Source organism: Sturnira hondurensis, unplaced genomic scaffold (assembly GCF_014824575.4).
Source record: "Sturnira hondurensis isolate 20B ecotype Veracruz unplaced genomic scaffold, ASM1482457v3 Scaffold0004474, whole genome shotgun sequence".
In the NCBI taxonomy this organism is placed as follows: Eukaryota; Metazoa; Chordata; class Mammalia; order Chiroptera; family Phyllostomidae; genus Sturnira; species Sturnira hondurensis.
In genome coordinates this window covers 6,841,242-6,857,326 of record NW_028077105.1, presented here as the reverse complement: position 1 = coordinate 6,857,326, position 16,085 = coordinate 6,841,242, and the positions used below count along the sequence as shown (strand labels likewise).

The 16,085-nt window shown below is 39.8% G+C and overlaps 1 protein-coding gene across 1 annotated transcript in view; it reads left to right on the top strand.

The window, feature by feature from the left end:
* The window catches only part of ENPP1 (ectonucleotide pyrophosphatase/phosphodiesterase 1), a 62,870-nt gene extending 52,857 nt beyond the window's left edge, over nt 1-10,013 (top strand). Inside the window, exons 22-25 of the mRNA XM_037045727.1 lie at nt 1,069-1,149; nt 1,935-2,067; nt 3,530-3,692; nt 6,607-10,013. Coding sequence (XP_036901622.1) covers nt 1,069-1,149; nt 1,935-2,067; nt 3,530-3,692; nt 6,607-6,777 — 548 coding nt within the window. The 3' untranslated portion in view covers nt 6,778-10,013. The remainder of the gene's footprint in view (nt 1-1,068; nt 1,150-1,934; nt 2,068-3,529; nt 3,693-6,606) is intronic.
* Nucleotides 10,014-16,085: the final 6,072 nt, after the last annotated feature.

Below are 16,085 nucleotides of genomic sequence, written 5' to 3'. Positions count from 1 at the left end.
TTTTCTTAAGTAAGTCATGATTAGGGGAAACTTAAAAACGTGGTCTAAAACTTGAGATTTAGAAAACGTTTCCTTTTGTCTGAAGGGTAGCTGATTTAGTGCAGATACTGTAGACAAGACATGCTTCACTTTTCTGCATGTCTTTTAACCAGAATTTAAGAAAACCCAGTGAGGTCAGAAAAATGAATCTGGGTTCTTCAGAAGGAAATGCTATTTGGTTATTTAAAACAAAAATGTAATTTGTCAAAGAACTAACCAAAGGTAGAACCTAAGTATGCTTGCTCTCACCAATTCACGGCCACTAGAGAATAGCTTCTTTTAAGTTAAAGGTTCTATTTTTTTTTACGTGGCAAATTTGTATGCTAATGAGAACACTTTTTGAGGTCACCCTAAAGAGGCAAAAATCAGAAGGTTCCCAGTGCTCAAATACCCTCAGTGTCCAGTCCGGTCCCTGGAAAAAGTGTCTGAAGTTAGAACCTGGCTATTGCATTATAAAAATAGACCAGGCCCAAGCTGAAAATCTGTACAAAGAAGCCTTGTACAGCATTTCCAGGCAGACATCCTGAGATGTTTTTTCTGGGTGGAAGGTGTTCTTCTGAAGCCAGATACTGGTTTTTTCTTTTCACTGTGAAAGAGTTTAAGGACAGAAGATTGTCAACACAATATGCTTTAGGTGAAATAAGACAAATCAGGTCAAATTTGAAAGTGTTTAATTCGGGGCCTTTCTTATTACAATTTTTGGCTTTTAGTGAATTCATTTTGAAGAAGAAAATATCTAAATATTTTTATTTTGTTAAAGGACTTGAACAAACACATTGCATTTCTCCCTTGAACCAGTATCTGGGAAAGTTTTATGGGTTTAGGGTAATACTCAGCTTATTTTTTAAAATGCACCCCATGAGAATGTATTATTTCTGTCTATGGCTATACCACTGTGAACATGCCTGATCTCGTCTGGTCTCAGAAGCTAAGCAGGGTTGGGCCTGGTTAGTACTTGGGTGGGAGAAAGTGTAATTTCTAATGTTATTTGTGAAGGATGAAGTAGTTGTCCTTTTCATTTCTTTGTAGAACTAACTAAAGGTTCCAGTAAAATGTATTCTGAAGCATTGCTCACTTCTAATATAGTGCCAATGTACCAGAGTTTTCAAGGTAAAAAAATTTAACCCTCTGTCTCATAATTTTAATGAATTTCTGTGTATATGTGTATTTTATAGCTATCATTTATATGTAATAAGACCTGTTTTAAATGAAATGGCTAAATATCAAATACATTCTTACTGGTTTGTTTGACTTTAAGAATTCCAGTACACAAAAAACTCTACAAGTATTAAAATTATGGTATATACCAATACATACCTGTTATTCTGCTCTCTCCTTAAATGTTTATCAACATTTTGGGTGAAAAAAGTATGTAATGTTGTGTTTAAGTCACCAAGCTAACATAGTCTCCTACCACTAACATTCAGTCTGTTCCCTGTTCAGCTCTTTGGAACAGATAAGTTCCTGATAATGTTTTTAATCTTACAATGAACAGATTGTTTATTATTATTAATTATTGCAGCATTTGGCTTTCACAAGAATAAACGTACTTTTTATACTTCAGTGACATAGGGAATTCTAAAATACAGAGCATGCAAGGGAATTTTTATTCTAATTTACATCTAGAATCCTTGTGCCTATTTCAAAGGGAGTATTCAGACATTAACAATAAATGTGCATAACCTGCTTTGTTTCTGTTCTTGATTTTTAAAAAAAATTAACAATAATAGGTGACCAAAGTTCATGGTGATGCACAGGTTCTGGGAATGGCTGAAATAGAGTTGAATTCAACATTTGCCGAATACTTAGTTTTGAATCATGGTGTGTTGGTTTATTTCACATGACAACATGGCTCCTTCTGTTTGGAAACTGCACCGTCTTCCTTCTTGTTTCAGCGATATGGCACTTCTTTCATGCCACCCTGCTGCCGAGGTACACCGAGGAGAGAAGTGGCATCAATGTTGTCAGCGGTCCTGTGTTCGATTCTGACTACGATGGACGTTATGATGCCTGGGAGACTCTGAAGCAGTAAGAACATACTTCGCTTACTCTTAACAACAGCTCTCAAGTGGATCACCATTCAGATGAATCAGTAGAACCTTTTCTATCCCATACTCTTAAGATTTATAGATGTGACATTTCTGATTACTCTGGAAGCCCCTTGAAATACCTGATTCATTTTAATGTTTTACTCAGTATGTGGTAAAATATTTTTAGATGAAAGAAGTAGTGTTCCTCCACCCCTTAGCTCAGATGAGTAACTGGAGCTCAGATTAAATACTGAATGCTGTCATTGTTAAAAGGTAACATCAGTGTTTAAAATCTCTATGGGTGGCTAAGGTTCTATCTTAATTAACATACTACTAATTAGAAGATGAAGAACCACATGGTGTAGCTAGAAGCATCTTAATCAATAGGCTTATAGAGCCTTGTAAGCCTGGGGCGAATGTCTCAGCTTTTCCCCAACTCTAGCTGGAAGGTAACTATCCAGTGACTGTCTTGAGAAAACCTGTTTTTATAAAGGCGAGGTGAGTACATTTTGGAAACAAGTTGATCTTTATTAAAGTGATACTTGGTAGATTTTTGGAGCAATTTTTCTAGTAAGGTTATGAGAAAAAGGGACTAAAATCTCTGCTGAGATTTAACTTTTTTCTGACAACGCCTCTCACAGGCTGATTTAGGGATTAATGTTTACACAAATATATCTGTAATCACATTAGTTTATAAAATTAAAAATTTTTACCAATATCCCTTGAGGTATAAGGGTCTCCTGTAACTGCCTCATAAGCCATAGCAATAAAACGGGTAGAGAAAACAACTTCATAGCTTTCCCATTCACTGCCTCACCCGGCGCTCTCTGTTTTAATCTGTTTTAATTATAATGGTTCTACGTAAGATTATATTTGAAAACAAGGATGCCACTGCTTTACTTTTTGAAAGATGCTAGGAAATAAAAAACTAGCTTTGAGATGAAATAAATAGAATTAAGATGAGGCAAAGGTGTTACTGGGGTATCTTTGAGAATATGCTTCAGTTAAAAAGCATAAAGTTATTCATATAGGAAAGAAAATTCAATTAAAACAATTTCACAGTAAGGTGGCCTCTTTGAAGCAGCGGGAATAAAGAAATTCAAACCAGTTCTCTCTCTGTCCACTACATGTCCATATTACATAGAATTTAAATGACTCATCAATAGGTATTTAAAAATAGTGTGTCTCAATTCCAGTGTGGTAAGGTAGAGTCCTAAAAATTCCAAGTTCAACAAATTTCTAATAAAAGTTATTTAGATTGAGTTTGTCTGTCTTTTAATTCTTATTCTCTCAGCCTGGCAGAATACATTGAGTTGTTATAATTGCTGAGTTTTTGTAATACACTTAATTATTTGACTGAATGTTCTTTTTAGCTGTAGTATTTGAAAAAACATTTTACTGAAATATTCATTAAAAGGAAGATAGTTCTTTCTTAAAGTGAACATTGTCATATTTTACAGAAACAGCAGACTCATCCGTAGTCAAGAACTTCTGATCCCAACCCACTTCTTCATTGTGCTAACAAGTTGTAAAAATACATCCCAGACCCCAACACAGTGTGACAGTTTAGATGCCTTAGCCTTCATTTTGCCTCACAGGACTGATTACAGTGAGAGCTGTGTGGTAAGTCACTTTGCTAATGTACCTTACACATCGAAAATATAAGTATATTTGTGTGTGTGTGTGTGTCTTGCATTTAACAGTGCCGTGGGAGAAAACATAACTTGAGTGTATGCATACGTATACTTTGAAATCACAGGATGGTTTTTAAATTCGATTCTCTGTGATGGCACATCTTCAGTGAGACCTTGCTTCTCTATTAAAAACACTAAACATCAGATCAAAACCTAAAACCTAAAACCTTAGTGACTTTGTGTGGCTTAGCCACTAAATTGTAGGCTTACTTGAAGTATGAGCTTATTTTTGTTTCAGAAGTGGATTTGTAATTCCCAGAGTGTCAGCACTCTTATAAGTTAGTCTTAAAGCTGTTGTTAGACAACATTTCAAATTAATTTTCTATATATCATTTTATTATAACAATCATGTTTGTGCCTAATTATTTTTAACTTTGTTGTCGTTCTAATGTTTGGAAATAATGGTTTTATGTTATCTTATTTACTCGGAATTTAAAAAAATTTAAGCTCTAGACTTTGAGGGTCAAGACTGCATTAAAATTTTAGCAGTTTTTTTGCTTTTCCTTATAGTGAGTCAAAATGTTTTTTTTCAGAGTACTTCCCAGAGATCCTAGTTGGTGTTTTCTTTTCTTTTTCTTCTTAGAAGAAAAAAGTTGTACAGAGTTTGTCTGAAGTTATACAGAGTTTGTCTTGATCTAAACTGGCAAATATATTTGGCTTTCCTACCAGTCTCCGTGGCTCAGGGGCCTGGTGGGAGAGACTTGGAGTCCTGTGGGCGAAGGGTCCCGAGGCCCAGTCTGAGCTTGGCTGGAGAGAGTGCTATGATCACACATTCATCTGTCCCTTCGCTTATTCTTCTGTGCCTCCTTTGGTCCAGTGATTTTGCCCTTTAATAAATGTTTGTTGCCGGATGCTCCAGGTTCTAAGGACATGGCAGTGAGCGAAACGGACAGTGGTGTTGGTGGTGGGCCCAGGAGTGGAGTGCAGAGATCACTTTGCCATCCTTGATCTGGTGGTCTTTCTGTGTATTGGTCATTAAACATTAATGAGGTTCTATCTCCCTTTAATTGTTTCTCTGATAAACTTTTAGAATTAGTTGACCAGTCCTCAGAGAACCCATTTCTCATGAAGTTATTTTTCCTTCTTATTCAGAATTAAGTGCAAAATAGCAGGGTTTTAACTGTTTGGAGGCTTGTTGGGCCCCTAACTCTGCCAACCAGCCAATGTTGTGGCCGCCGTCGGGCACACACCAGATATGTCCCCCTTCATGGCTCCCTCTTTCGTGAGAGATTAAGTTGTCATTAAAAGTGTCAGTTAGTGCTGTGCTCTGCAGCACATCACAGAGACAGTGACAGGAACAAATCAGAGGTGCCTCTTGTAGCAGGAAGTCCAGAGCAGACAGTCTTAGGACAGTGCACTGGGTTGCAGCACCATTAGGGACCCAGAACTGTCCTGCCTTTCTGCATCACTGTACCTAGCATGTGGCCCATGTGGGCTAAACATGGCTTGTCCTCATACTGTGTCAGAATTCTGGGCCCTACCCCCCCCAAAAGAAGTGAGCAACAGACTTATGCTTATGTCTCATTGACCAAAGTGATGTTAAATGCCGAGAGTTAGGCGTTAAGTTCTTTTTCTATCTCTCCCACTCCAAGAGCTCTTATATAGATATCTGAAATACAGACATTTTAATCAAATTTTATGATGACAGTGTACCTAGAGGACACCAAATATTGGACTTGAACCTGGGAGAGAATTATCTGAAGGTGTAACATTCATATTACTGATTCTTTCTGTATCTTCTCTGAAGTAGTAAGGGTTAGCTGGACATTAGCCAATATCCGGCTAATAATGGTCTGAGAGAACAGATGCCTTATGTGTAGTTTTTATCTATTGCTGTACACGTTGGGGCAGATGGCAGATACCTACTGGCCTTGAGAGCTGGAATCCAGACAGTTGCAGACAAGCCTACCGAGTGGAGCGGCAGTATTAAGAAGAGAATGACGGAAGGCTAGTGGGAAAATTCAAAGTATTGGCCTGCTCCCCTTTTATCTGAAAAGTCTGTATTTATCATTTTTGATAGCAATGCCCCAAGGGTTGAACTTTTATTGAAGGATGTGTTTGAAGTGCGATTGTAGCCCCCCACCCAGTGAATACTTTCTTCATCCGACCTTCCCCAGTAGCTATTTTCAGAAAAATTCACACTGAACTGTGGGCATGTGATATTTACCCACCTCTGTGACCTGCTTCAGCTGCCACCTCTGCTTCCACGTGACAGAGTACATGCCTTTAGTTCTTTACTGATCCCCTATTAGCTAAGACTTCACTACCTCCCCAGAAGTCCAGCTGTGTTTTACCACTTTCCTCAACCCTTTTTTCACTGCAACTATGTGTTTAATGGATTCTGGTAAGTCCTAGTGCTTGCATTCTGCATTTAAAACACATCATTACGTTGGATCCTCAAAACAGCCCTGTGTGGAGGGTACAGTAAGAGAATCAGGATTCAGATGTTTACCTGGTAGGGTAATGGTAGAACCATGATTTAAATCCAGGTTTCTTTATGCTAACTACCATATTCTTTTTACCGTCTCATGGTGCTTCTGTTTTCCAACATTTTTTAACCCCATCCCATTGTAGTTTCTTGTTTCCATGCAATAAATGAGCATGTGATCCAAGTATACTTTCCTTTCCCCAAATTTGATGCCTCTAATTAAACAAACACGCATAGAATATATTACACAGGGAGTTAGTTAAGAGCAGGGATCATGCCTAATAAATCTTGAGGCGTCTGCCATTTGGGAGCCAAAGGGTCAAAGGTGATTAAAATGGGGGACATGGGGAGCTTGTTGGAAAAGTGAACTATTTTTCAGTGACTTTTCTGCTTCACTTCCCACCCACCCTCACAGCACGAGAAGCAGGAGTCATCGTGGGTTGAAGAGCTGGTGAAATTACACACAGCTCGGATCACAGATGTGGAGCACATCACTGGACTCAGCTTCTATCAAGAAAGAAAAGAGCCAGTTTCAGACATTTTAAAGTTGAAAACACATTTGCCAACGTTTAACCAAGAAGACTGATTTTTTTTTAATTCCAAAAGCTCACCACAAATCTTGTTGAAAGAACCTTGTATTTCGTACAGTCCTCCTTCACATTCTCACATTGTTTGGAACTGCCGACCAGAGCTTGAACTGGGATACGACCGCCTCCGGGAAGCGGCGGCCTCAGCTTGGCGGTCGGGAAGTGTTCCCACCAAGTCTCGCACACGTCTGGACGTGTAAGAGTTGTTCACATTTGGGAATAAAGACAGACCAAGCCTAAAACTGCTCTTCTACTTCTGTTGAAGGCAGAAGTAGCTTGTGAACATTGTCTGGACTCCAGATATTTGAACCTTATTACCATTAATAAACTTCTGTGGAGTTGGCAATGCCAGACGGATGAATAGGATTGGAATAATCCAGGTTACATTAATATCTTCACAAGAATTTCAAGGCGATCCTTGATTCTTTTAAAAGTGATTTTGAAATTTCATTTATTGTAGTTTTAATTTTTAAAAAATTAATGTAAAATATTTCTGAGGTTCTCAAAAACCAAAATACATTATCTTGTGGGTTTTTAAAAAAACTATGATTGGGTTTCTTCAGATTTAATGGCTTTAACAAGTTAAAATTTGAGGGGAGATCTGTGCATTGAATATATTGTTGTGTTATAAAATTTTACTCCACATAAGAAAAATATCCCTATTCTGTTCACTGATAATTAACGAGGGTTGAAAGTAGCTCTAAAAGTTGTTCTTTTACACTGTTAAAAATGTCTTCTTTTGATGACACTTCAGAGACCTTGTCAACACCTGCAAGTTGGCATTTTTCATTGAGATGGTAGGGATGTTTTCCTCTGTGCACAAAAATGAGCCCACCAGCAGCAGAGCTGGATTGTGCTGAGCTGTTCATTTTGAAGTTCCGTAGATTTGAAGAGAACGTGTTCCCACCACTGTGTATCTACTTAATGGTCATGATGAATGAACTTGATTTCTCCGTGGCACAGACTCTATCCTTTAGTGCCAACCTGTGAACCTTCAAAGGCTACATTCACTTTAGACTACCTGGGTCTAATTTAGGTGTTCTGTTAGTGCGCCAAGATCTGTATTTGTCCTTCAGACGATACTTATTCTTGAAGAGCGTTGGGGCCACAGAGACCTTTAGATACTATAATTTGCATTTAGCATTATTTGATAATTTAGAAAATTTCATTGGTTCTTGTTTTAATACCACAGATCTCTAAAGCTCTATACATTATTATTGCTTTAATGTTTACTTTTTCTGTATTGTTCAAACTGGGTAATTTCTGTTGTTCTATCTTCAAGTTCACTGGTTCTTTTCTCTGTCTAGTGCATTATACTCTTGAGCTCATCCATTGTTTCTTTTTAATATTTCAGTTATGGTTGCATTATTTCTAAAATTTCCACTTGATTTTTCTTTCCATCTTTTTCTTTGCTGAAAATGTTTATCTCTTTGCTGAGACTTCCTGTTTTTTCATTTGGTTTAGGAATGTGTGCAATTGGTCACTGAAGCATTTTCATCATGGCTGCTATGAAATCCTTGTCAGGTAATCCTGACATCTATGTCATCTTTATGTTGGCATCTGTTGTCTTCTTTCATTCAAAAAGATTGTTTGTTTTTCAATGTGATGAGTGATCTTCAACTGAAACCTGGGTATTTTAGGTCTTATGTTATATGACTATGGGTCTTACTCAACTCTTCCATTTTAGCTGAGTGTCTCTAATTCCCTAGCAGGGGAATTGAGGGGCACTGCCTCATTATTGGTGGGTGTGTTTCCTACTCAGCCTCCATTGATGCTGGGGTGAGAGGGGGCCCTTGTTGCTATTGGAAGTGGGGGGAATTGAGCTCCCAACTTTACCTCCACTGATGCCTCCCTGGCTGGGATGGGCAGGGCGCCCTGCACTGCCCCACATGTTCTCCTCTGACACTGTGGACAGGGGAAGCTTTATTGTCAGCAGGTTGGAATGAAATGACCAGTTTCCTACTCAGCCTTCTCTAACTCCACCCTGGCAGGAGACTTCAGGAACCTGTTCACAGGCTGACAAAGGTGGAAATCTAGGCTTCCCACGCTGTCTTTGCTGGAATGGGTGGCGTCATGGTCTCTGTTCTGTAGTGTTTGGCTGAAGTGGAGTAGTTAGTGTTTTTTTTTTTTTCCTTGCTGCTCTTCTGTTCCTTCAGCTAGGGAGAATGAGAGAGAGAGAGAGAGAAAGAGAGAGAGAGCGCAGGCCTTTTTATAGGGCTTCTTTTTGTATGCACTCAGCACTTCCAGGTTGCTGACTTTGTCACTTCCAAGTCTAGGATATATAATCTAACAAGAAAACTTGGGAACTCATCATAGTATTTTTTTACTTGGGTCCTAAGTACTCTAGCCTGTCTGTCTTCCCTCCACCTTTCAGAATTTTCCTGTCTGTTTTATATATAATAACCAAGCTTTTTAGCTGTGCTTGAAGAAAGATATCTATTTCTTCATAGGAGTGTCTCACTGATTTTTATCTATTCTTCAAAACACATGCAGGGGAATTGGGGGACACCCACGATTGCCTCTACATGAAGCTTCTTAGAAGATCTCAGTTACATGGATAGATGCCTCTGACCCTTGCTGGACACCAGGAATGCAAAGCAAAACAAGTTAGCATTCTTACAGCCTTGAAGAGAGAAAAGAGGCAGCAGAAGGGTAAACGATCCCTAAAAGGTGGTCAATGTATAATGCAGCCATGGGTGAGAGCAGGGAGCCCAAAGGAGGCACTGGGCGCTGCTCGGCAGTCTTGCGGTGGCTTCTCGGAGTGGACACATGGGGGCAGGGACTTGGAGTTCTCTAGGTGAATGGGTGAGGGAAGAGCATTGCAGCCTACCTTGGATGGATGTAGTTTGGACATTTTGCCATTTACTGCTACTTCTGATATTTTCTACAATTATCACTGTGACCAGTTTATACTATACAACTATTTTATTTTTCTTGCTGTGTTACAATAATCCCCCATTCTTAAAGGAAATGTCAGACTATAAATTCTGTGCTGACTCTTTAAAGGAAACGACACCCATATCTGTTTCTACTTAGCCTTTTTTTTTCCAGTTTCTCTTACACGGTATTTCTGTTTTTCTTTTCCTGTCTTGAAAGAGATCCCTTCTTTCACTGTTTCATCCGTTTGAAGCATGTGAGCAGTCACCACTTCCTCAGAGTGGATGATGTGTTCACATATCCACATATGGAAACTCCTCATAGCTTCTGAAATAAAGGCTATTCTTTGCTTCTCAAATGCTGAGCAAAACCTTTATTTGGCCCTGCTTTTACTGCCATGCCTCTGGTCAGTATTTCTTAATGACACAGTAGTCAGTGTACACATGGCAGGCGAACACCCAGGTGGAACTTAAAAATACTTTCAAATAGCAGAGAAGAGGGCAGACCTTTGGGGGAAGAGGGCAAACATGCAGGTTCCAGCGGGGTAAGTAGACATGCAGAGGATTGTTAGGCCAGTTGGCCTGGTCCTGTTGAAGGAGATGAGACAGCTGAGCCACCTCTTCCTACAGGAGAGGCTGTGACCCCTTGATGTTTTTTTGTCCTTAGCTGCGATAACTGTCCTGCCCTGTTCTGTGAGTACATGCTTATCTGTAACAGCAAATGGCATGTGAACTTTGAAACCAAATATGAAGATTACACTTCCTGCTGAAGCCTATCACTGGACTTTGGGGTATGGGTGCTTTCATGAGCATTAAGTAAAATTTTAGCATGGCTACAGTCCAAGGGTATTCTCCCTGGATTTTGGCCTGAGTATTGTAAGGTAGGAAAAAATCTACAGAATATAAGAGCCTCTAAGCTAAGAGAAAGCAGATGCACCAATATGAGTTGTACATGCAGAAGCTTGGCTACTTTCCCGTGTGTGTGTGTGTGTGTGTGTGAAAGGGGGAGGGCAGGGGAAGTAGTCGTGGTTCTCCAGGGACTGATTCTGAGTGAGACTGTTGTGGACAATTAACTGCAGCTATATTGTTCGAAGGAGAAAAAAAGAGCCCAAGTTCATTTTAGGTTCACAGAGTAAACATCCACTTCTGATCTGTGACCTATATTCTTGTTGGATATTTTAATTACATTGAATCATACTTCCAGGTAAAAACAAGCAACAGACATCTATAAATAGCCTTCCAGTATTTAGAATGGTCTGAAACCAGAGGAAAAGTCTCCAACGTGTAACTTCCATAGATTTTTTTTTCCAACGTGAAATTTTTGCATCTATTCTCTCCATTGTACATAAATAGCGATTAAAGACAAGGTAATGTTTACTAGAAATTATATCCACACCAGAAACCGTAGATGCATAAAGCGTGTTTTAGCCTACTAGAAATAAAAGAATTGCTGGAACAGGTCGTGTATCTATGGGATGCTAAAAGGGGGAAACAACATTTTAAAAAAAGCCCCTTTCATCCCACCAGAGGCTGTTGATTTAAATTTAACTTCATCCTGGCCCCCTGGAGAGGAAAACGTGTACGTTTAAATTCAGTGACGGAAAGCAACATCCCAGGATGATCTGGTCATAAATTTGCAACTGGACAGGTCCTGGTGGGCAGTCATACTCGGGCCTATAATTTGTGTAGTAAATGTTTTTTAAGCCAGCCCTGTCCATTGTCCTGGTGCATAAGGCTTTATACTCCTTTTAAATGCTGGAAATCCCCCTTTCCAGATCCCTTGAAGGTGTAACCACCCTCACTAGGAGCACCTAACCTTGTTTACTTCTTTAGTGAAAGATTTTACACCAGCCTGTCCCTTGTTCTAATGCACCTAAATGAACACATCTCTGAAATACCAGAAGTAATACCCCTCAAAGGGAGTATTAACTTTCAAGAGAGCACATACTCTTAAGTATCCTGTAATCCGATCCCCACATCGCTTCCTCCCACCTTCATGGAATCTGCTCCCTCCTTAATTTTAAATGCATAAAAGAAGCTGCAAACCTACTGTTCTCCGGAGCATTTGACATCTGGCTCCTCAGCTTATGGCATCAGTTTGGCTCAAAAAACTTCATAAAATTCTCTCCAGGGTTGGACATTTCTCATGCCAACAGTGCCCAGACACCTGATGCAAGATCCCAATACAGCGGTTGCTAATGGCCGTCTGACACCGTAGAAGGAAAAAAAATAATCTCAGCATGTTGGGTTATTGGTTCCACGTGGGATTTCCAGGGGCCTGGCAAGATTGTATCCTAAAGAGAACACAGTACCACACACCTCACAAGGAAACGGAGGAATTCCAAGAAGCTGCCCTGTCTTAAACATTCACCAGCCTGTGTTCTGTTAAACTTGCTAAGATTGTATCCTTTAAAACTTTATTTCCCAAAACTGTAATTGATGGGATGTCAAGACAGCTGTTTGACAAGGATTACAATTCAATATTGTGGGATTTTCCCCCTTAGGGATTGTAACTCTCATTTGGCATTTAGCATATGTTTCTTAAACCAATACATTCCTTTCCTATTGCGTTGTCTCCTAAGTCACCTGCCATTGATAACAGAAACACAGTGTCAGGTACATAGTACTTGTTCGATTAAAAAAATAAAGTTCAGATAAATAAAAATCAATGAGATGATCTTACCAAAATATTCATTTAAAATAACTAAGTGATCACAGGTCACAGAAACACAACTAAAGCGATCACACAGAAATGAATTGTTTCTCACATTCTTAGTTTTTAAGTGCAAGGCAGTATTTTCAATGGAATGTATTTTTAAAAATTTTATTTATTTATCTTTAGAGGGGAAGGGAAGGAGAGAGAGAGAGAAATATCAATGTATGGTCGCCTCTCATACGTCCCCTGCTGGGAACTGGCCTGCAACCCAGGCATGTGCCCTGACTGGGAATCGAACCGCAATCATGTGGTTCTCAGGCCCGCGCTCAATCCACTGAGCTACACCAGCCAGGGCAGGAATATTTTTTTTTTTAACGGAGTTCACTTATAGATATTTTCCTAGTGCCCAGGCAGAATTTTAAAAAATCAGTAAATAGAGATCAAGTAATGCCGATCAAGGGCCATTCACAGTTGTTACATTGACTGCATCCTGTGGAAAGTATGATGCCTAATGAACTGAACAGGAAAATGAACTGAGCTATTCAGAGCGTTGACACCTCAGATGAAACCTCCCTACAAAGCACATAGTGTTTCTCCAGCAACAAGCCCCTGCCGCTGCTGTGAACACCCACTGGCAGCGCGGGAGGCGCTCGGGAGCATCTATCTCAGTTCTCACCTTCACCAACCCCAGGTGACACTTTCAGCTGTGAGGACAAGCAATCCGCCTCGAAGGGAAATAAGCAGGTGGTATAACAACCATACCGGAGCATCCAAAACAAACAGATTTCGGGCAACTTTGCTTTACCAAAGAGGAGAGAAATTTCCCCCACCCCCTTTCTTCTCTTCGAAATTCAAGGCAATGGAGTCTAGCATTGGTGGAGATGTTTTGAACAAAGAAGTGTTTGAGGTGAGGGAAATCTTTCCATCCATGAGGTGTCTGATAAATAAACTCAAATTTTCATGTACATTATGAGTCAGTAATGTTATTGTGGTAACAAAGATCTCTGAAACTAAACCAAATGTGATAATAATTATGATAATAGCTAATCTTTACTGGCATTTTATTTTGTCCTAGCCATAATGTTAAATGATTTGTGCACGGTCTATGTTTTCTCAACAATTCCGTAATGTGAATGTACTGATCCATAACTCTGATTAATGGGTTATCCCTTATAGGGATTTGAACCCAGGGCTTGGTAAAACTGGAAACAGTATATCATGTTGCCTCCTTAAAAACACACTAAAAATGTTTAAGTTCATCTAGTTCTACTCCATCAGTAGTTGAATTCTAAACCAGCACTTGACACACATGTATTAATAGTGTATTAAAAGCATGAATTATCATTAATAAAAAAGAGCATAAAACATGCCCTGGCTGGTGTAGCTCAGTTGATTGGAGCATCATTATCCATAAACAAAAAGGTCTGGGTTTCAATTTCGGGTCAGGGCACATGCCTGGGTTGTGAGTTCAAACCCCAATAGGGACAGCTTAGAGGAAGCAACCAATCAATGTTTCTCACATCGTTGTTTTTCTCTGTCTCTGTCTCTTTTTCTCTCTCCCCTTGTCTTTCTCTTTGGAATTGATGAATATATTCTTGAATAAAGATTAAAAAAATAAAAAGAGTACAAAACACAAAACTGAAAAATGTTAACTCAGTTGAAAAGTGGACAAAAGTTTGGATTAAGACATTCATAGGAAAGAAATGCAAAGAGCAGACAAGTATATAAAATGTTTTAGCTCATTAACTAAATCACAAGCATGCTGATGACATTTTGTTTTGTTCCTCACCGTATGGGAAATGATCAAACGAGGCAGATTGCAGATCTCCAGTGTCACGAAGTTGATAGGCAGTCGTGCCTTGAGGCTGGGGGCACAAAGCCAATTTGATCATTGTGTTCTATGGGTCTCAATGTTCATAAACCATGACTCACATTTCAGTTCTTCAGATTTATTCTGAAGAAGCCACTTTACAAAGTAGGAAGATACACAGTGATGCTCCATCTAAGTGGTTGGTGCTTATTGGAGAAATGAACAATAGCATGTGCATATGATAGAACACTCCCTTAAAATGGGATGTTCCACTAAATTGACTGGAGTGGACAACTTCACCATACAGGAATTGAAAATGATGGTTTCTAAAGTAGCTCACGATCACTTGGTGAAGATGAAAATCAAACCCCTTTTCCTCCTCTTTTCCCTCCTTTTCCTCTGTACTTCTCCACACTCTCTTCTTTCCAGAAGTTAATTCACTAAAATATTAACATTGATTTTACCTGCATGGTGGGATTTGGGGTGATCCTCACTTTTATGTTTCTCTATAATGGATTAATTTTATAATGTGGGGAGAATGAATTCAGAAAATTCCTGTAGGTAATTTTTGGAAAAAGCCGTGAAGTGTCAGTTTGGGCACGGATGACCACATGTACCAACATTTGTATGTGTGGCAGTCAGTGTGCAAACAGCAGAAAGGAGTGAATAAGAGCTCTCCCCTCAATTGCACTGCTGTTCACTACAGCGATGTTACCACAATTCCAAAGGCCCATGCTGAGTTGTGTTCTGCCCCACTGCACACGACATTTGTCTTACATCATCTTCCTTTCCACTTTCAAGTGTTTCTACGTTTGCACCTGCCCACCTTCCTTCCTTCCAGTCCTTCACAGAGTGAGTGTGTTTCCCCCCACCCAGACCTGGCTCCTTCATCCAGGGCTTTGTTTCCTTCATTATTAACCCTTTCCCCCTCTCTCATACACACATTGGTGATCCCTACCTCTGTACTTGTCCTTCCACTTTCCTACAGCCCTCACCCAGTGGCTCCTGTCCCCTGGCTCTCTCACAGTCACTCTCCTTTCACCGGGGGACAGGACAGATCAGGGCTGGTTTTCATTTTCTGACCTTATTTCCTCATCAACCTGTCCCCCTTTCTGGGACTCCAGTAAGATGGCTTCTGACCACCTTCCCAAACCTCCTTACCTTCCATAAACTCTCCTTTAAAGACTGACAATGTTTTCTTAATCAACAGATTAGGATGTTATTTTATTTTGAAAATTTAAAAAATATATTGTAAAGTAAAAGGAGGAAAATAACAATTATCCCAGGCACCCTCTTACTGTTAACACCCCATTTACTATATTACCTCCTTAATTATGTCATCTGTCACTTTCTTTTACACTTTCCATCACTGTGATTATCTCAGGCATCCTTATACACCTGATTCCACTGTTCAGCAAGGTTTTCCTTCTTTGTTATTTGTAATTTATTCCTGTATTCTTTGGGCCTGCTACCCTGGAGGGGGCTCCTCCCACAGGGACCCCTGGCTGCCACGGATGAGAATAAATCTACCAAGACATGATCTGCTTGGGGAGGAAAGGTGGCTGATCTCTCAAAGGAGAAGTGCCAGGGGCCTTTCACTCAATGGGCTTTTATTGGGTTCAGTTTGCACAGGAATACAGGTGAAGCTCATCAAATCATTGTCAGTCAGTAAGGATCAAACAATAGATAACATACAAAGAACTATGAGGGCCTATTCTGAGTCAGGGTCTGTTAGCTAAAGGGCTAAAAAACATTGGGAAACAAACTATTTGCCTGCTCAGACCCTTATCATTTAATTGAGAGCATTCTTAGCAAATCAGGTTTCCCAGGATTTTTTGTATACTTTCTTAGGCCTGATTGCCCCCGGGAACCTGCCCTTTCCAGCACAGGACTGCATCGCCCTCTGTCATTGTTTCAGGCTTAAGTCAGGCAGGGGAAGTAAGGCAGCCAAGAGATTAGGAGACT